The sequence below is a fragment of the Copadichromis virginalis genome, linkage group LG5, assembly GCF_057382275.1.
Source record: "Copadichromis virginalis isolate Kocher_CV1m ecotype Utaka linkage group LG5, C_Virginalis_male_GT1.1, whole genome shotgun sequence".
In the NCBI taxonomy this organism is placed as follows: domain Eukaryota; kingdom Metazoa; phylum Chordata; class Actinopteri; order Cichliformes; family Cichlidae; genus Copadichromis; species Copadichromis virginalis.
In genome coordinates, this window is record NC_140622.1 from 38461392 (window position 1) to 38482633 (window position 21242).

Sequence of the window (21242 nt, forward strand, 5' to 3'; positions counted from 1 at the left end):
CATTGAAAGTCTGGACTTTGGATCACTGCAACACTTTGAATCTTTTCTTTTTCTGTCATTCTGTTTGAGATTTGCTGCTGTGGTTGAGAATCTAAATTATTGAGTGCTTCTAATTGAATCCAAAGTAAGACAGAAAAACAATTCAGATACTACTTGAACCTCTGAAACCAATTTAAGTCTCAACTTCTTTAAATAAAGTGTAGACCTCCTATATTTTTTTAAATGCATGCTGTCACTTTATACTTTTTTGCTGCATGTAACAGAAATCTTCTTTGTTTTTTTCAATAGTTAAAGCTTTGTGTACTTTAATACATATGCAAGTTTAAATATGCTTAATTTGACTTAAGTTGACAGTTAGTGGGTAAAACAAGTAAAGAGGTGACAGGGAACACTAATAGTATAGTTCTTTAAGACAGGGCAGGGGCATGGGAAAAAAACTGTTGCCTATTTTTAGTGTTTCCAACATTATTTATTTTGTATATATAGTGAAATTTTAAAGGTGCAGTTCAAAAGTTTCCACTGCGTGCAGCAGAGGACAGATTCCCGTTTAACCTTAAAGTTACCTGTGTTCTCTCCAAACAAGATCATTTGATCACACTGTAGCCATTAAAGCCTGTTGTGTGTGTGACAAATTGTGCTGTGTCACGGCCATGACCACTAATGGCTGAGACCTCCCTCTTTGCTGTTCAAGATGGCTGCCATCCAAGATGATGACCATGAGGGAAAGTGGAAGTGTGGAGGTCGGATAAAGGTCATCAAACAAAAAAGAAAGGTTTCTCTCTGTGTGTGTGTGTGTGTGTGTGTGTGCGTGCGTGTGTGTGTGTATGTAAAACAGTGCTGCACACAGGAGCTGTCTAAAGCAGTCTTTATACCCAGTGTATCTGTCAGTCAGTCTGGGTTTTCGATCTCGCTCTCTTTGCAGCTTTCTGGTATAATTACTGCACACACAGATGTTTTGCCTGAACCCCCTGCAGACTCATGAAATTCAGATGAGCTGACTTTCTTTAAGTCAGTTAAGCTGATGAGAGGCTACAGCTGTGTGGACAACAGCACCTGCTCTGCCTCTGTTGTTTTCTTTTGTCTCAATATGTTTCTTGTTATCTCACATTTATGTCTCATTGTCAAAGCTGGTATGTAAGACAGATGTAAGTCAAAGCCACGCATATCTCTAAAGTTAGATGTGGTTCTTTCTCGTCACGAGTAAAAACAAGATGATGATGACCAACTTGCTTAAAGATGCTTTGAAACAGCAGCTCTTAACGCAGTGCTGCTCATATTTCATATAGAGTCTCTGTTTTTGTTTGATAAAGTACTCATATTAACAGGTAAATACTGTCATAGATTTGCATTTATTTTCACATTTTATTTCGAATGCACTCAGATTCCAGTCAGCTTTACTTCCAGTCATCATCACCTGTAAGTAATCATCCAATCAGGGCTCTCTGTGTGCAGCACAGGTTCCCTTTGTTCTGTGCCACAATGTCTTGTTACGCTCTGCGGTCAATCTTACCCTTTTTGTTTTGTAACAAGGTTTTCATTTGTATGGTTCTTGTATGTTTGTTTGTTTGTTTCATTTCTAATTAGAACTGTAAAGATCAGAGTCCAGAGGCCGGGAGCAATCTGCTCAAACCTGTGATGTTACGACAACAAACACAGATTAAACCATAAACAAGAATTTAAAGTTACATTTGATTAAAAATAACCAAAATAATAATAAAATGACTGAATCATTGGTCATTAGTCTTAAAAAAAACCCAACAACATTACTTTATTTTGTCTTCTGGGGTGTTGCAGCAGAACGAGAGCTCGAGGTTATAAAAGACTCATTTTAAGTGGGATTGACATGCTTTCCTTCCCAGTAATTAGCTGTGGACACCAGTAATGTGTAGAGTAATTGCATGTTGCTGTGTTTTAATTAGTTGCATGCTGCTTCCCCAGGTGGCCTGTAAATAAGCCACAGACACAGAGAAGTGCTGACCATCACGGCACAATGAACACAGGATTTCCATCCTTATCCCACTACATTAACCCCCCGCACGGTGCTGTTTGTAGAGAAATGAAAAATACTTACATTACGATCGTATTTCATTCATCTCTCTGTGTGTGGTCTCCACTGCATTTACATTCCCCTGATGTTTAAGTGAACCAGCACAGACACATTTCAGTTATGCTCTTGTTTATGGCCGAGCTGATGTGAGTACTGGCTGCAGATCCAGCAGATATAACACTGTCCTGCAAACAAACAAAAAATATACCATTTGTCCTTTGATCGAATTTAAAAACAAGGAAGGCTGATATTAGAAAAAACAAACAAAAAAAACCAACGCTAAGTGCTGAAATAAGAACTTAAGCTAAATGATTTTAAGCTTTTTAGGCTAAAAAAACCCCTCATTTATTAGTTTATGAGCTGATAAAACAGTTTCGATAAAAATAATAAATGTTGGCTGGTTATAGCTTCTAAAATGCAGAATTCACCATTATCTATTTATAAACACCATTTATTGTATTTATCATATTATATATTTAAGTGGAAGATTTTGGGGGATTTGAGAGTTTATTTGGACAAACAGGACACTTTAAGATCTCACCTTGGCTTGAGAAAACTTGGATTTGCCATTTTTACACACATTTCACAAACTAAAACTTGATTAGCAACAGATTAAGTGGCCATATTTAAATGAACTCAACAGCTGGATTTATAAAATTTCAACATCTGTTTGTTCCCACCTTTCTTTAACGGATTACTGTGATATTTGAACACTGATAACACTGAACACAAATACAGATGAAATTAGCATTACAAGATTAAAGTTCTTTTATTTGAACGGAAGAACAACAAAAACATAGCAACTAACAATTTACAACAAACATTTTCAGTCCTTAACATGCCGATCCAAACAATCACCAGTCACCGTGCTTCCTTCCCAGTGTTGGAAATTCAAAGAAAATAACAACAATCATAATCATGAAAGATTAAGCTAGTGTCATCTTTCACTGGACACCAGGTGTAAAGTCAAGCCTAGTGGGCTGGAGCTTAGAGTGGAACAAATCTAGTATCTTTATAACTCTCGGCTGCTTGACCTTCCACCAGGGCAACACCGCATGACTGCAACATTACTTCTTGCCAAATCTCTGAGGCACGGCCATACTCCAGATCTGACCAGGGGCAGCCTCCCAGTCACGGGAATGCATCTGATCCTCCAGCACAACCTGCCCTCCGGAGCTGCGGCCAAACCTGTGACGGGAAAAGCACCAAGAGTGGGAATTATTTCAATTAATTCAACTCCAAACTATGATTTTAGATAAATAAACATCTGTAAACGCAGACCAGAAAATACAAAATATTGATGTTGATGTTGTGATCTTAGCTGGGCCTCAGTTACATTTGAGCTTGAAGGACTGTTACAGAGGAAGGTCGCTTGAAGATGAGACCAGTTTAATGAACCCAGCTTTGCCATAAGAATCGTTTTGACTGTGAATGATTTTTACAAACGGACATTTCAAGTACATAATGGGTCATTTTGATCTTTTAAAATTCAGATATGGAAAGTAGTTGCAAATGGCTAAATGGATTTTCCTCTTCCTGTCTTCCAGTACACGGTGCGACCTACTGTATATCATAATCCCTTTAAATAGTTACAAACTACCCACATGGTGTATTTTTGAAGAAAGAATGGGTAAAAAATGATTTGGTGATAAGCCCAAACTACATCAGTGAACTTCCTATATTAGTGTTTTTCTGTAAACACATCTGATAGGAAAACTTGAAATGTAGATTAATACAGGCGATGTGATGCCACTGACCTCTGTGGCTGATGGAGGACAGACTCCCTGGCTTCTCTCTGAGCTCCGTGCAGCAGGGCTCTCAGCAATGAAGTCAGCAAGCGATCATCAGTGTCGCTATCTCTGTTTTCACTCTCCTGGAAACACACCAGGACACATTTAAGGCTACACAAGCACACACCGTCGTGTCAAACTTTCTTCTTTTTTTTAAAAATAGAACATGAAGAACATCACAAACTTAAAAGGCTGATGACTCCAAACAGTCTGTCCTACTGTGGCAAAAAGCCTTGAGATGTAGATATTAAGGCACCAAGGCTGAGAGATGTACATGGTGCACACCAAAATATCCATTCGCTTCATTTTATGCAAAGTAAAACCCAGATCTGTCCGTCCCTGCATGTCACAAAGAGAAAATCTAGTACTCGTGATCTTCTTGTCCTTTATCTGATTCGCTATCCTGCCCCCGACTATCTGCTCACACCAGAATATATAACAGTGTATTTCACACTGTTGCATGAAGAGGAACACCATCTGAAATCTAAATGGGCTGTGTGATTTATCCTGTCTCATTTGATAAAAGGCTCAAGTCGCATTTACATACAATCCTCTCAGAAAATGTTGGCATGTACCAGAGCAGGCAGTCCATATTTAAATCAGGCACAAAGTATGCATAAAAATCACCACATGTGCTTCAGCGATAGGATTTCAGTTTTAAAGCTTCAAATGATCATAAAATAGACTGTCAACATGTACGTGAAATGAAAATTAACAAGTTTTTCAGTGGTTTGATTGTCTCACCAGCCCCAACAGGCGGTCAGGCATGCTCTCCTCTGAGCTGCCAGGCAAGATGTCATTTTTGTCCAGGCCGGCTTGGATATGAAGAGCGTGACTGACGCCAGCCATCGCCATAATCAGTGCCAGAAGAGTCACCGCTGCAGCTGTGTCCATGTTCTCAGACTTGAGAGGAGGTCAGACAAACACTGATGACAAATATAGAAGAGGAAAGAGAAGAAGATGGCTGTCTAAGCAGACTTGCTAAGAACGAACTTCAGTGCTGGTCACATCCTCAGCGGGTCTTATATACACCTCGTGGTCACTGGCAGGATGTCTCAGGAGAGCTGATGAAAGATGCTACTGTACAATGGGGAACAGGGGACAGGATGGAGGAAGAGCCTTAACTAGGTCCATTTAGCTCGGATCAGGCATTAGTGATGACTTAGCACCAGAGTGTGTTATTATGTGGCCCCCAGGGTCGTGCAGCACAAACCAGTTATTAAACAAATAAATCTGTGCAAATGGACCCGGACCCACCCATCCCAAGGTAATGCACAGAGCATATACAATATATAACAGATTAGTCATGTGACTTCAGTTATACAGGAAGAAATTCAAAGCACACACTGTATTCAGAAGAACTGCAACAATTACCAAAAAATATAAATAAATAAAATGCATGCGCTCTGGGCCTTGATGTTGCCTCTTAAATCATCTTCTGTATGAAACAAGCTTTCTTTGTAACTACCCGAACTTTAATCCTACTTTCTTCTGATTGGCTGCCCCTGACAAACAGAAGGTTTGAACAGCAGGTGGGTGGAGATTCTGTGCTCACAGCTAGAGCTGTGGACCTGTGATGACCATATAATGGATCTCCTTTTCATGCACTGTAGATTATTTGCTTTCTCCAAAGCTTTATTGACATGAATGTAAAGTAAACCTTGGGTCAATAATAAGGCTCTGGCTCATCAAACCCTTTGCTTACACAGAGTTTTCTTTAACAAGCAGATCAAGGCGTTTTAGGAAGAAGCAAACGATGCCTAAAAATGAAACAATTCATCTGTTAAACGTCAGCTCGCTTCCTTCCATTATCTTTCCAAGTAACACCAGCTTTTTTTTATTAGTGAGAGTGACACTTGCTTTATTAGGGGTACTTGTTCAGTTTAATGTTGCCTCAGTGTGTGTGTGTGTGTGTGTGTGTAATAATTAGTCACTTCCACATCACCAGATTTGGCTCATCAAAGTGCCTAATGGGTGACAATCCGCTTAAGCACGCACGCACATACAGCCTCTTTTTAACTACCATGGCAACCAGGATGACATCTAATGGATTCTGAGAGTTTTAGTTTTCATTAATGAGATCAGAAGCTTTTGGATTACATGAAAATCAAAGTTACTCACTCTGACTCACAAAAGTGAGTTTATACTGTTTCTAATAAGAGGACAAAAATAAACCCTTGTTTAGTTTTCTGTGATCCCATTGCTCAACCATCTGATCATCCATCCATTTCTTACGTCTATCCCAGCTTTCACAGGGCCAGAGAAAAATAAAACTGTGGTCATACATGAGTTCATGTCTTTTATGCCTTTCACTGGTTTTCCATCAGTGTTTTGGAAATTTTGGAGGGTGTTCAGTGTAAAACATGAGAAGGGCAGTATAGGTCTGAGATCTGTTCCCCAGCAGTGTGTCGATTTTTTTTTTTTTTTAATTTAATTTCAGTGTATCTAAAAGCTGCAGAGGTGCAGGGCATGCTGTTTAGCTTAGCATAAATACAAGTAATCAAGCTTCTTCTTCAAGCTAGTAATTAGGCTTCTTTAAGCTTGTTCAGAGCTTATTACTCTGGGTTTTTGTTGCTCTAATAATCACAACATAGCATGTTAATAAGAAAGGTAGTTTTTTTTTTAAAGTATAGTTAAAATTTTTTTAAAACTCTGTTTTCACTCTTAATGCTATTAAGCTAAGCTACGGTCCTGCTTCAAGCTCTGTATTTAATTTAGCTCACAGAATTAATACATTTCTCTAAATTGATTGTGTTGTACTTGCACAATAAAACTGGCTATTTTTATTGGTAATACAATTTACTAATTTTATTTCTTACACCAATCCGTCATAATGCAGAGTCAGGTTAGATGCTGGTGAAATACTCTAAAGTATGGATATCATGTTTTACATAATTTATTTTCTATAAATGTAATACCTAAAAAAAAAACTATTTAAAAGACTCATATCACTAATGGGTCTGAGTTAAAAATAAACTTGAAAATGATCGTAAGATTTAATGTTCCGTTTTTGACTTTTTAAAATTTATCAGCCAGTGCGCAAGCCGACCACAGACCATGAATATTTATGTCACATAAACAAAACAAGATGCTTTATTTCTTCTTCGAGAAGAGTTACAATCAAACATTAAAGACAAACCCATCTCATCTGCACCCCTTACTTACTGTCCTGTTCATCTTTATGTTAACAAGCACAAATACTCAAGAACATTATGGGCAACATTTCCATGAAAAACAAAATCTATTCCAGACAAGTAGTTATATTATAGCTTTTACAAAATTTACATGCGTTGTGTTTTCGTTTTTCCCTCCTATTTAAAATAACTACAGAAATAATGTTTTATTTCTCAGAGTGTTACCGCCACCTGGTGTTATATAAGTGAATTGCAGCTTTTACACATCCTTGGTTTTTGTCTGTACATCACTGGGTGATCTCTGCATAATGATCAAATTAAGCGGTCTGTCAGGTTTACCTCAATTTATTTTATTTTTTTTATTTACAACCTTTAAACAGTGCAGCCAATCCAACGAAATCAATAAATAAAACACCGAACAATGACCAACAGAAAATTTGGGAACATCAGAAAAAGGACATGCAGCTAGTATAAGATTGTCCAGCAATACCTAAAAAAATCAAGCTGACCCTTCATGCTTTACATCCACTTCATCAACCCAGATTAGATCCAAAGAGAGTTTGTCTGGTTCTGATACACATTATGTTTGCGCTGCTTTGTTCATGTAAAAAATAACAACAAAGGTTTTTCCCTGTCTTCATGTTGCTTCAGTGCAGGAGGGATGTTTACTTGTCCACCGGTGTCCAACAGATGTTTCAGGGGAGTATGATCTAATTTGCAGTAGCCTTGCGTTTGTAACCAGTGGCACACCATCTGCCGCCTTTACAATAAGGCACTTGTACGCAATTAGAAGTGTCAGTAATGAAGTGAAAGGAGTGTCATACTGGTACGAGTGGCGTACATTAACAAGAACAGTGTGACAAGCAGGTTAATGCAGTCCAACAAAAAAAAAAAAGATGTTACCTGGTGAAACATCTTTACATTACAACTCATGAGAAAAATATGGCGGCATCACTCAGACGTCACATTGTAACTAATTCACTCATTCGTAGCAGTTTAGGTTTTAAATTGAGGCTACAGTAAGTTTTCATACTTATTCGATTTTTTTTACACTGTTATGTCATCATAAGACATCCATAAAAAAACTACCAGAAATTTTCATAAACAGATGAAGAGCACACGATACCTTAAATATTGCTTTTTTTTTTAATCTGACACATGTGACAACAGTGCTCTGGTCGTGGCTACGGCATGTTATAGGTTGTATTGTGGTTTCTTGTTCTTATTCAAGTTACTCAGGCAATTGAACAAAGCCCTACAAATGCTATCAATGAACTTTTTAAATGGCTTCTTGAGCCAACCCAGAGTAATCGTCGAGCCCAGAAGACAACACATTCATCGAAACACGAACATCCACCCACCCAGTGCTTTAACCAGTACTAAAAAAAGTCCTTTATATATAGAAAAATGCATTTTCTTTTCATTGCCCATATGAATCTTCAGTCTTACAGTATTTAAGGCAAAAAGTAGTCTTTGTCATGGGCACTGGCTTCTTTACTATAATGTCCAGTATATCTGTGTGTGTCTGTTAGGATCTGCATGTGGTGCTTATGCATGTCTTTGATTTTCAGTCCTTCTTTCTGATGTCAGACAGTGAAGCAGCAGTGAGGGCTGGGGAACGTACTCAGCAGCTCGACTGGTTTTAATGTTGTCGTAGGCCTTCAGTACAATACTATGATATTGATTTAGACTAAATAAGCTATGTAAGGCCTTCAGTAGGCTACAGTATTGAGAAAACGCATCAGTATGTAAGCAATGATGAAGTGAGGTGTGCACAACGTTTCGTGATCCCAGTCTCTGTGCACTTTTTTAGTCAGTTAATTCAACAGCAAAGACAATGAGTGTTGCACTTTTTTTTTTCTTTTTTTTAAAGTCAGGGCATCAAAGCAGGTTACGAGGTCCCGTCGCTCCAGTGTGTGGCCCATTCCTTTTTTTGGACGCCTCCTGACTTCTCAGTCTGAAACTGAGGCCGGTCCTCGCGAGGAATCTTGACCGCGTGGTACTGAGGCAGTTTGTCCTTGTAGTGCGCCCGTCGGAAGAAGCCACACTATTGACCCAGGGAGGAAAGTGGGTCGGAGTGCACACAGAAGAAGGGAAAGATGGATGGAGGAGGCAGAAGGGAAGGAAAAAGAATTAACCAGTGCCACTTTTAAGGGACTGTGGTAACTACAGTTGTTAAACTGTGTTTGAGGAGGTGCTGTGTTACTCAATAGCATGCCTTCTAAGAAAAGTATCCACTCTTATTCATTGCGTTTAGGTAAAGCTTTATAGTGTGTCTCACAGATAGGAAGGCAAAGTGATTACCTGATTACCAGCTGCAAATAAAGTGACTTTTTAATAAAAAATAAATTTAAAACAGCACACCAACCAAAAAGCACACTCTCATGCTCAACATTTATAACCTTGCACCAGCCTGAAGTGTCTGCGATTAACACACCAACACACTGAAGTACCGCTAAGCAGATTTACACTCATTAAAAGGAACAAAGACATCCACTGATCCTAACGACAAGTTCAGTCTGGCACCTGGAAAAGTTGATCAGTTATTGAATGCATGTCAAATCGTTAATAGATTTTTAGGAAGAGGGGACCGCGTAGAAATGAACAGTCTTCTGAGAATGATGCCAGAATGAACAAGTGCAGATAACTGAAAAGTAAGAGGCACAAAACACAGCACAGCAGGCATGTTAAAGCCTTGAAGGAGAGATGGCTGGATGGTGTTCAACAGGCACAGATTAGGTGACTAGAAAACAAAGGTTTTAAATTATTTTACAGAACAAAAGACCGAAAACAGTTTCAGTGAACCAACAACTGAGACTAGCAAAGTAGCTGCTCATGGGAGACATTAATATTAAAGGTTGTTGTTAAAATAGGAGACATTTAGGCTAATACCTAGCATTAGGCTATATGTGCAACTAGCCACCTATGTAGAGATAGCAGATATGTGTTTCTATAATAAGGTATGATGATTTCATACATTTTAGGGGAATTAAATACAATGAAAATAGCTTTTTTAAAGTTTGGGATCAAATCATGAATGTAGGCAACACAGTTCATATATGCTAACTGGCCACTTTACTGGGTACACCTGTACAGATGCTTGTCAGTTGAAAAGTCTTATTAGTCGCTCACATGGCAAGATCTCCGTATATTTAGGCTGACAGAAATGGCCAAGATGACCTGCTGACATCTATGTCTTTCATGAACTGATGATTTGCTGGGATTTTTCTACACAACCATCTCCAGGGTTTACAGAGACAGTATCCAGTGTCCTGCCTTGTTGGCAGAGGAGAATTTCCAGCATCTTTTGAGCTGATGCAAGGCAAAATTCAAATAACCCCTTGTTGCATGCAAGGTATTCAGGATAGCATCTCTGAATGCACAATGCACTGAACCTTGAAGTAGTTGAACTCAAGCAGCAAAAGGCCACATTGGCTGCTGCTGTCAGCTAGGAACAGGAAACTGAGACTGCATTTCACACGGGCTCATCAAAACTGGGCAACAGAAGATTGGAAAAACTGATGAGTCTCAATTTCTGCTGCAACATTCAGATGCTGGAGTCAGGCGACCAAGACAGATGACCAAGTGTAGCCATAATCTGATGGCTGCTTCCAGCAGGATAATGTTCCATGTAACTCAAATAATCTGAAACTGGTTTCTTGAACCTAACAATGAGTTGCCTCAACAAGCAACAATCACCAGATCCCTTTGGGGTGTAATGAAATGGGAAATTAGCATCATGCGTTTATAGCTGACAAAGTGTGTGATGCTATCACGTAAAAATGGACCAAATTCTCTGCGGAACGTTTCCAGGACCTTTTTGAATCTGTGTCATGAAAAAATAAGGCACCTCTGAAGGCGAAAGTGAGTGCAACTAGCGAGGTGTACCAAATAAAGTGGTTGCTTAGTATAAATGTTTTACCTATTTAATGAAGGTTTAATTTAAAAATGAACAGACACATAAAATATAACCCAGATAAATAATTTTATACCCCCTTATGGAGCTAATAACCTCTTATTTTAATTCTCAATCTGCCTGCAAACATTGTCCTGTAAAAATGAGTGATGGCAGAAACTAGAAGCCACCTTTTGTCTATATTGAAGAATAAAGTAGGAAAATGCTAAGAATCTGGTAAATCTGTCTTTTTTTTTGTCATTATAATGTTTTTCTTTCTACTAATATAAACAGGAACAAAGGTAAAGAAGGCTTTACAAGAGATCAGTTCTCTTGTATCTCATGTGTCACTGCTATGATGCCACCTGAGATCATCTGAGCCTACATTTGCTGTCATGCTGTAATGAACACCACCGGCCTTCGAGTGAATTGAGGAACAAAGACGACTGCAGGTGAAGATTTTTACCGCTTGGAGTGAGAGGAGGAGGGGAGAGCAGGCCAGAGGGGGGTATACTTTATATTATTGTTCTGTCGCCTGCTTCTCCACCTCCGAGGGTTGGACCCCCAAATGGGCACGGTAGTACTCCGTCTCATAATGATGGCGTCGCTCACTGCGTTTGAAGAACCCACACTGGGGCGGGGTAGTGGGGAAAACACAGATATATAACAGAGGGGATTCCCCGATAGAGGTGAGGAGGAAAGAAAAGGGAACAAAACACAGATTGGAGCGTCACACAGAGGACAAACATGAGGACAGAAGAGGAAAGGCACAGGTGAGAGTGAGCTGGAAGGAATAAAACATTTGCAGGACAGATCAGAGCAAGGCAGACCAATAACGGACGGCCCAGAGTGAAGGCAACTGCAGTGACATCAAAGAAACGTCACTCAGGATCCTGCAGCTGTTGAACTTTGATGGAAAGGAAAAGAGTACTTGAGGACTAGTTAACTTACTTTACTAAAATATTCCAGTTTATTGTGACTCTTCTTCCGCATTTCAGGTGGAACTATTACTGCTTTAAATCCACTGCTGTGCAAATGAACCCTGTAAGTCTGTAACTGTATCCGACGTGTTTTTGGACCTCTATATCATCAATTTTTAAATTGTAAAAGTAATTTTTGAGCAATGAACTGCAAAAAATGATACATTAAGAATATCATACTCATGTGTTATGCAAACAATAAGTCATAAATGCATAAATGCAAATTGACTGTACAAATATATATAATTTCATTTTTTGTGCATCTAAATCTTCATGGTTTTGGCTTCAGGGTTAACATCTTATATGACCTGCAATCCATCTTAGAAAAGTGCTCACTTGCTAGTTAGCTAGCACTACTTTAAACAAATACAGAATAAGAATTTTCTCTAATAAATTGTGTAAATTGTTAAATTATAAATTATTAAGAATTATTATTTTTAGTATTACAAAGAAAGTGTTTTTACTCAGTTGCCACCAGAGATGTAATCCGATTACTTTTTTCAAGTAACGAGTAAAGTAAGGGATTGCTATTGCAAAAACGGTAATTAGATTACCGTTACTTTCCCGTAGGAACGCTGCGTTACTGCGTTACTAAAACCGTGATTCTTTTGCGAGAATGTCTCATGACAGTGACGTAAGCGAGTGCGACGTTCGTGGCAACAGCTGTGTGCAGATCAACAGTGGATCACATATCGAGTACGGAGAGAGTATGAGCGTGCAGCGTTTAAAGCGTGGAAGTACTGACCTTACTTTAAGTTTGATTCCATAAAAAGTGACAAAAACATTAGTGTCCGTTGTGCGTGGGAAGAAAACTTCTTTTTACAAGCACCAAGTGCTCTACCACGTGATGGGAAACTCACAGAGAAACTCGCGGATTCTTCCGCTGACCGCTGCGGCACACCTGCACCAGGGTAAACCTCCGCCTGCCCTACTCCTGCTTTACAGGTGAAAATAGAGCAATAGGACCGCTAGTCTTTGACTTTATTTATTTTCTGCTGTGTTTTACTTGCATCTATTTGAAAGACTGAGTGTAAACACAAAAAATATTTTATTTTATGTGCTGGAATGTGCAGAAAATAGGTTTAAATATGTTTAAAACAAATTTCTTCCAGTCAGAGAATGTTGCATATAATTAAATGTTTGCTTGATGCATAAAGTTAAAAGATTAAAACTAATAAAACAAGTTTTAAAAAGAGACTTTTCCATTTGATTACATTTTGTATGATGGATTATGCAGAAAAAGTAGAATTGGGCTGAAAGATCTATCGCTTTATCACCTCTTCAGGTTGTAAATCGTGTTTTTAAAAAGTAACTAAGTAACTAAGTAATTAATTACCTTTGAAAATAAGTAATCAGTAAAGTAACGGGATTACTTTTTGGGGGAAGTAATCAGTAATTAGTTACTGATTACTTTTTTCAAGTAACTTGACCAACACTGGTTGCCACCCAAAAGTAAATTGTCAATTTTTAATGTATTTTCTTCTATTTTCTTCTTTGACATCATTTTTCACATAAAACATTACTATATAAACATTTATATGTAAACCTGTCTTATTTTCCTGTTTGATTTTTTTTAATCTTTCCACTACTGTTAATGATAAAGACCTACAGTTGAATAAAAAGACAAAAAACACAGTGAAAAAGTAAAGACAGACCATTTGAGATCTGATGGATTACCTTCCATAGCATGAGGACCAGCAGTGCCAGCAGCAGGACACCTGCCAGGATGGCAATGAGGATGATCCACCAGGGGATCCAGTACTGGTCAGTAACACCGTGCTCGGGATAGATCATCACTGAAACCTGATAAGGAAGAAAAGATATTCAGCTCAAAGCTTGAAGCAATGCACAAACAGCAATTTAACAGTAAAAATGTTTATTTTTTAAATGAATGTGTGTGAAGTACCAGTGCAGCAGCATCCTTAAGGACCAGATGTTTGATGCTGGACTTCACAGTGATGTTGGCTCTGACCAGCAGCTCCAGAGCACTGACTGCTGGGAAGTCCTAAGAGACAGACAGAAACAAAGCCAGTAGCAAGTTTGTGTTTAAAACAAGGAAAACTGCACAGAGAAGCATTAAAATTTTAGCCAAAGCAACATAATGTTTGCTCCACTAATTACATCATATAAACTATTCACACAGTTTAATAAAACTAGTGTTTGAGCCAAAACTATGAAATAGTGAGATTTAAAGAGAAAACAAACTAGACTCTATTTCCTTTAGGTGCTTTGCTGATCCCTTATTTCCTAAGGGATCATTACATGATTAAAGGAGTCCGTCCAGATGCAAACATCATTTATCCAGGCTTGTGACCTCTTGTTCTCCTCGTCCCAAGGAGGAGATACAAACAAGGCAAATTTAATGACAAATTCAATTTCAAAATTGTAAATAAATTTCTACTAAAAAAGAGTTTCCAGTCAATTTTATTGATGTTTGATGGAAAAGCAAACTAACATATTCACATATTCTTACTCTTTGATCTCAGTGAATATTGAAAATTGAAAGTTCATTTGACTTGGTCGCCAGACATCGTCTGTAACATACGAGCTTCCTGACATCAGTCGTCACTGTGTAAATGCGTTTGCTGCAGTTATCGCTCACTCGCTGCTCGCTGCAGCAGCTGTGACAGTTGGACTGAAGCTGAGCTTGAGAGTAATATTCAGAAAGGTGCTGATGTAATATTACCTCTATGAAACTGCTGTTCCACAGTCTGGCGTGGATTTTAAGCACAGCCTGACCGGAGAAGCTGTGGAGAGGACACTGGAACAGCACACAGCGTGCTGACCCCAGCAGGCAATCCTAGAAAACAAAGTCACACCTGAATGTAAACTGCTGTGGAAATGAAAGAGGACTACGTGTTCACATTTTAAAACTGTTGAGTTGTTTGAGTGCATTGGCAGGAAATCAATAACCCACGTTCTGGTCTTTTCCCTGGCTCTCTGCTTCTTGTCCTTCTTACCAGTTTGAGCGACTTGCGTCTGTCTGAAGCTGCCACAGCAGGCGTGGTCTGTCCCACGCTGCCTTTAGTCATGATCTGACCTTCCTCCTCAGGGTGGGAGCGGCGTTTTCGCCCAACCTGCTGAAATAGATGCATTTATATGCATGTTTCAACAAAAGGTTCAAAAAGGTTTTGTCAAAATACAAAGAGACAGCATATAATATATTATAAAGGATTTTTTTCATTAACTTCTCTCCTAAAACAGTGTAAAACACAGAAAAAGAGAAGATTAAATGAACTGCTAACATACGTCATTCAGCACTGACTTCTGGACTGAGTGACTGAGTCCTTATCTTATTCCTATTATTTCTGTCACTTGCTGTTAAAACATGGACTTGTGAGCCTTTTTCCAATGAAATAAATTGCTCTTCAAAAATATTGTTTGCCCTGAAAAATTAAAAAAAAAAAAATTTTGAGAAAAAATGCAACTGAAATATTATTTATTATTATTTATTCAGGGAAACATGACTAGTACAAAATAATTGTATACCAATCAAGTACCTTTCATTTGACCAGATTCCATTAAATGTAATGCTTTATATTTTACTTATGTAACAATATATCATGAAAAATTAACATGTACTCAAATTAGTTAAAGTCAGCATATATATTTTTGTGTGTATGTGTAAACAAATGAGCCAGTTCAAAGTCGGCAGTGACTTGCTCCGCCTACCCCGTGACTGCCCAGCTCTGCAGGTGAGGAGCCCTGTAGCTTCAGAGGATTCAGGGCTGATGTAGGGCTGCACTGTGTTTCCGGGTGGCCTTGAAACGTCAAGCTGGCAGGATACAGGAGCCATTTCTCATTGGCCAGCTCATAGGGCCACATAATGTTGAGGAAGGCAGAGCCAAGTGTCTGGAGAGCTTGACCGGGATTAGCAACCTGACAGAGGGAAAAAAAAGAAGCTTACATTTAATAAAGTATGTTCATAGACGTTTCTGTCTTGGGTCCTTTTTTTTTTTGCTATTATGAAAAGATAAAATAAACAAGACGGACTGAGAGAAGGCAAACCTCTCTGGGCAGTATTTACTTTTAAGGAGATAGTATTGTATTTTGTAAATATTCATTTTGAGTTCTCTCTTGTTTTTAAAGGTACATAAAGAAGTTGCAGTGCAGTAAAAGCAAGTCCAATGAGCATGCTTTTGTTATTGGCCCCACTGAAACCTATTTTAATATACTTATAATATACTTTTTTCTTCTTCTTTTTTACATGTAGGTGGCAAAACAGCATCCCAGATAGCCACAAACTCTTTTCTCACCACAAACTCAAAATCCACAGCGCTGCCGATGTCGTCCAGACTGCTCATAGCACTCTCACCCCTCACTGCACCGCTGAAGAACAGCTTGTCGGGATTGACGCGCCTAATACAGAAAGTACAGTGACCATCAGTGTGTCAGAAGGCTGGAAACACAAAACTTAACATTACTATCATTACATCACTGTCTATTTCCTCACTATTCAACCACTTTTACTGATGAGCAAAGCATTCATAATTGAATTTAAAAACCTTTAATAAATGAGCTAAATATTATTAAAATACATGTGGTTTCATTTTAAATTTTCACACTTCCAAAGGTCATTCTCTGGTTAGAGAGGTATAAAGTGAGCACATTTCCACTTGTTTATAATGGTGCAGGCATAAACACATGAAGTCCTGGTTTTAAATCTTGAACCTCAGTGTGGAAAAAACACAGCTTCAGCGAAGAGTTGGAACAAGCTGATCAAATTTATGTGACAGATAATGTGGAATGAAATGATTTTACCAACCATAAAGCATGTGAGGGTGTTTTAGTAGACCTACATAAAGCAGCTTTACTGCCACAGACTCCTTTATAGACTGAAGGTGTTACTCACCCACTGACAGACAGAGGGAGCTCTATCACAACTTTAGCGTAAGCTGTCACAGGGACCAAGTCAGGCTGTTCGCTGATGCTGAGGACAAAACGATGAAAGAACTCAGATGAAAGTCAAAACATAAAAAGTAAGAATGTGATCTTTGTGGTCACATATCAGGGAAAATGTGGAAAACTTACGTTTTCAGTGAGAGCTCAGCTGTCAGCTCGGTGGTCTCAATAGTGATGTTAGCTGTGCTCAGACTGATGGAAAATTTCAGCTGAGGGAAAAAACATGAGAATAAAGTTTTTTAAAATATGTTTTTGCTTCTTTTGTTGAGTTTAACAATAAACACACAGTTTTGTCTTACTTTAGAGTTTCGTTTGACGGGGTTTCCCAGGTCGCATTCAACCTGGGAGCCATTCTGGTTTGCTTGACATCTCATCTGCAGTCAGATCAGACAAATACTATCAGAGGAACACGTCATCAACTCTAAAACAATAGTCTGAAACTATATTTAGCAGATCTCACACCTGCTCTGGGATCCTGGAGCCGGCGTATGACAGTGTGTTTGGCAGGGAGATAATAAGCTGAGCAGCATGAGCATCATCGCCATCCTCCTCGGGGTAAAGAGGGTCAGAGGGCATGTTAGTGACGGTGATGTCCAGCACCACCAGCCGCTGATCTGAGAGAGAAAACACCTGCACATCGTCCTCATCTCTGTAAGACGGCAAAGGAGGCAAAAAAGACAAAACATTTTCAAAGAGAGGCATTTCAACATAGTCTGAAGGTTGAGCAGAAATAAGCTGAGTAAGCAATCTTAAGATAATTGTAGATTTTTTGTGGTAGGCCTGTAAACTGTAAACTCTTTATTCCAATATGACACTTTGCCTATGCATTCATCTGCAGTGACAGCTACAGAGGAGCTTTTGGGAGATTAGTTAGAAAAGCTTGAACTGTTTCAACTTAACATTACTTCTGTGTAAGATTTATTGTTATTTATTTAATAAAAAAAAATTAAAACAATAACAAATAAGATATGATACCATACTGAAGATTTGCCATTAATCATCACTATCATCTCAGTCAGACAACAAAAAACTGTTGGGGTGTCGGGCTGCACAGCAGATACTTACTTTGGCAGAGGGATGAAGAGGTCAGAGTTCAGGGGTCGAGTACCAAACTGGTAACTTAGCTTCAGGTTGCTCTGGCAGATTTTGTCATTGCCGCATCCTTCTCGCAGAAAGTTCACCTTCAGGGATTAAAAAAGACAAATATTAGGCTGAGATCAGGAATTCAAGAGGTTTTATAGTTTTAAACTTTTGTGGGTTTTTATAATCTTATGCCAAAGAAATTGGTCAATCATTTGATTAACGCTGACAACTCATTTTATGCTTTAAATGATTTATCAGTTCACTAAATACTGCACTGGGTGCATTGCTGTATGCTACAAAAGTGTATATGCAGTTGCAAAGGTAAGTAAGAGATAAGCTTAATGAGGAGCCTGTCGTTGAGTTGAGTTGAAAAAGTTTAAAAGCAGCCCAAGTAGAAGAACAGGTTTAAATGCTCTGTTTTGAGTTTATTTTATGTGTCACAGATTTGGCTTAAATGATCCTTGCTGAGTCTAAATTAATGAAGCAACACAATGTTGATGGAAAGCATTACATAAAGCTTTGGCTTGTTTATGTAGTAAATTATGAGCAGCAGGAGCTCATAAAAATTAAATCATCCTTAGAAATACTTCTTTTCCTATTTTGCTGCAGACCTCAGAGTGGAGCGTATTGGAAGGGGAGACATTGAGTATTGGCGGCAGCTTCTCCAGCCTTTTTGCAGAGTGTCTGCGTGGCGGCACGGGCTTGATAGTGTGGGTTATGACCAAAGAGATGGGACGCAGTTTGTCACGGATGTTCTCCTGCACAGAGGGAAAATGTAAAATTAAACTTCTGGCCAAAGTTACAGCAGAAAAGAATGAAATAGTTAATTAAAGAAATGTCTATTCAACTCAGCGTCCTTTTCATACTGGGATACTCCATACAAATCTGCCTTCCACAGTAAAAGAAAGAAACACATCCATGAAGTTAAATTACTGACATGCAGCTGGAAGACAGCGTTGGTGCACACAGCGTGACGCTGCCGATTTAGCTGTACTTCTTCTGTCTGTGTGTACTCCGGCTCCAGTAAACTGCGGCCCAGGAAGGTAACGCGATGCGGGAGGCCCACCTTCCTGCGCTCTGTGTCTGCTTCAAAGCGCACTACGAGGGCTTGAATGGAGTAAAATGGGGGAGCACATAGAGGGAGACAGATGGGTTGAAATACAGAAATGTCAGGACACACACACCGAAAGAGCACTTAAAGAACCCACCAGGGACAGAAGATATACTAAACCCATCTGAGGAGGTACAGTATTACACAGCTGTGATTTAATCATAATAAGATCTAATGTTACCTCACAGATAAGGTTACTTTCTACCGTAAATAGAAATGACTCCTGTCACTGTGGGGAGTGATGTAAAGCCCCGCGAGAGCAAAAGACAGAAACAGTCGTGAAAGCCGATGTGTGACTTACTAATGTGTGGAGAGTAGTGAGTTGGGTACGCTACGAAGGTGAAGCAAGCCTTGACCTCCACACTAAAAACAGAAAACCACGAAGAGGAAAAAAGACATGATCTTTAGGAGCTTCAGGACTATAGAAGAACTTTAAATGTTTTTATTATCAGTTTGTTTGGTTAAGTTATCCTATAAGTTTAGTGCATTATGAGTGAGTGAGTACCAGACTCCATCTCTGTCTTTGCAGTTGGACTGCTCCAAATCTATTTGTGGAGGATCAATAGTTATGTCTCTCTTCACATGGATGACAGGACGAGATCTTGAGGACAAAAAAAGAAAACTTTTAATAAATTATTGATAATATGTTTTCATCCCTTAGATAAATGCACTGTCATCAAAATGTTTTCAGAGGTGTTCAACCAAAATCTTTCCTCACCTGAAGAGAACCACTGAATCGTTCAGCGAGCCCACTGCCACATCTGGGTAGTGATTGTTGTCGATATCCAAACCCCCTGAGATAGAATATCCAAAACGTCTCACATCAAAGTCCCGGCCATCCAGCACCTAATGGGATGAAGAACACTCAGTTTTATCCATGCCATCTCTTTCTCTCATTCACTCCTTCTGATTTTGACCTTTAATATTTTTTTGCAGTCGCTCATATCCAAAGCAAACTTACCTGAGCAGGTTTTGTCTCAATTCCAGATTTTGAGCCTCTATAGATAAAAACTTTTCCATCTCCATCAAACGGTGCTCCCACAGCAATATCTGTATAGATGTCAGACAAACTGGTTTCCAACACTACATTCTTATTGTAATGGTTTAAACCATAAACCACAGTTTGATATAGAAGACTTTCAACACATTAAACTGTTTCACTGCTGGAACCATTTAATGTTTTCCCTTATTTTCTAATATTTATATTCTGTTATACATCTATTATATCCTGATGAATGCTCATATTAAACATGACCATCATCATCCAGTCAGTGACTTATATTTACCATCACTCACAGTCGTTGGGTTTTCCATTCAGCGAATCAAACAGCAGAAGTTACCTTTTAAGATTAAAACATTCTGAGTCAATAAAAAAGTTTTTCTTGTACCTCCATATCCGTCCTGGTCCAGATCTCCAACGTTGCTGACTGTCATCCCAAACATGGAGTCGTATGTCCCGTTGAGGCGGATGGGCCGAGCCTGATCATCCCAGTGACCAAACGGGTTTAGATACACATAAACAGCTCCACCAATCTCTGCTTTACGGTCAAAAAAGTTAGGAGCTCCAACAATCAGGTCCGTCCAGCTAGCAAACAGAGGCGGAAAAGTAGAAATGAACACTTCCTTGAACAAGTCTCTTCTAATCTACATTCACAGTTGCCCTTGAATATGCATTTTATGCATTTTACACAGGAAAATGCTGTTGCAGGATTTAGGTGTTAAAAATATGATCTTGTGTTTATAACTTTAAGATGAATTTGACATTTTTGTGTAGAACATGACCGTGCGGCGGTCGCACTTTTCTCCTCTCCTGCCCTTATCTTCGCTGCTTAGCTTCTTATGTCCTTGTCTTGTGTTTTTACTTACTTTTCCCTGGAACACTCTCTCACAGTCTGTTCTCTAAAACCTAAACTGGTCTCTGAATGCAATTCATGCGGAGACCCCTTCGGCACCAGTTGCGGCCTCAAGGCTGGAGCTGAACAAAACACCCTCATAACGACTGTGTTTAGACTGATCCCCCCTCCCTTTCCAAACGCCTTCGATGCTTGTGCCCCACCAGGGAAGATGGCAGTCGACTGGACCAGCGCAGACATGCTGCAGGACCGGATGCGCCGTCTACACCGGCTCTCTCTCACCCTTTACCCGCCCCTGTTGCTTGTCTTGTGTTTCTATGGTGTATTGATAGTCATGTGCTTTTTGTGCTGAGGTGTTTTTTCTGTTATCAAACTGTTCTCCCACTAGGAGCTCAGTCTAAGTGGAGTTTTTTTCTCCTCCTCTTACCTCATGTTATGTATTTTCGT

General features: G+C 39.1%; 2 protein-coding genes across 5 annotated transcripts in view; both read right to left on the reverse strand.

Moving 5' to 3' along the window:
* Positions 1 to 2799: 2799 nt before the first annotated feature.
* Positions 2800 to 4837, reverse strand: npffl (neuropeptide FF-amide peptide precursor like). Its single transcript, XM_085458106.1, has 3 exons — positions 4582 to 4837; positions 3805 to 3920; positions 2800 to 3235 (listed from the first exon to the last, which is right to left on the reverse strand). Exons 1-3 carry the CDS (start codon positions 4729 to 4731, stop codon positions 3115 to 3117), a joined length of 387 nt encoding a protein of 128 aa, XP_085314232.1. The 5' UTR covers positions 4732 to 4837; the 3' UTR covers positions 2800 to 3114.
* A 2463-nt stretch (positions 4838 to 7300) lies between these two features.
* itga7 (integrin, alpha 7) overlaps positions 7301 to 21242 on the reverse strand; it is a 40767-nt gene continuing 26825 nt past the window's right edge. For 2 of the 4 annotated variants that reach the window (XM_085457721.1, XM_085457719.1), the window contains exons 7-25: positions 20331 to 20527; positions 19904 to 19992; positions 19661 to 19788; positions 19448 to 19543; positions 19244 to 19305; positions 18769 to 18938; positions 18443 to 18589; positions 17814 to 17929; positions 17211 to 17397; positions 17048 to 17122; positions 16878 to 16957; positions 16699 to 16776; positions 16103 to 16205; positions 15519 to 15725; positions 14807 to 14923; positions 14533 to 14646; positions 13753 to 13851; positions 13524 to 13649; positions 7301 to 9018 (exon numbers count right to left, since the gene is read on the reverse strand). In XM_085457721.1, coding sequence (XP_085313847.1) covers positions 8863 to 9018; positions 13524 to 13649; positions 13753 to 13851; positions 14533 to 14646; positions 14807 to 14923; positions 15519 to 15725; positions 16103 to 16205; positions 16699 to 16776; positions 16878 to 16957; positions 17048 to 17122; positions 17211 to 17397; positions 17814 to 17929; positions 18443 to 18589; positions 18769 to 18938; positions 19244 to 19305; positions 19448 to 19543; positions 19661 to 19788; positions 19904 to 19992; positions 20331 to 20527 — 2347 coding nt within the window. In that variant the 3' untranslated portion in view covers positions 7301 to 8862. Of the gene's footprint in view, positions 9019 to 13523; positions 13650 to 13752; positions 13852 to 14532; positions 14647 to 14806; positions 14927 to 15518; positions 15726 to 16102; positions 16206 to 16698; positions 16777 to 16877; positions 16958 to 17047; positions 17123 to 17210; positions 17398 to 17813; positions 17930 to 18442; positions 18590 to 18768; positions 18939 to 19243; positions 19306 to 19447; positions 19544 to 19660; positions 19789 to 19903; positions 19993 to 20330; positions 20528 to 21242 lie in introns of all 4 variants that reach the window. The other 2 variants (XM_085457720.1, XM_085457718.1) reach the window with 1 other exon arrangement.

Bases quoted from the DNA above. Each gene is read 5' to 3' on its own strand.
- npffl (XM_085458106.1), bottom strand. From the start codon at position 4,731: ATGGACACAGCTGCAGCGGTGACTCTTCTGGCACTGATTATGGCGATG. The intron at 3,921-4,581 runs GTGAGACAATCA...GTGTGTTTCCAG, and splicing joins CTGACCGCCTGTTGGGGCTG to GAGAGTGAAAACAGAGATAG. The intron at 3,236-3,804 runs GTCAGTGGCATC...TTCCCGTCACAG, and splicing joins GTCCTCCATCAGCCACAGAG to GTTTGGCCGCAGCTCCGGAG.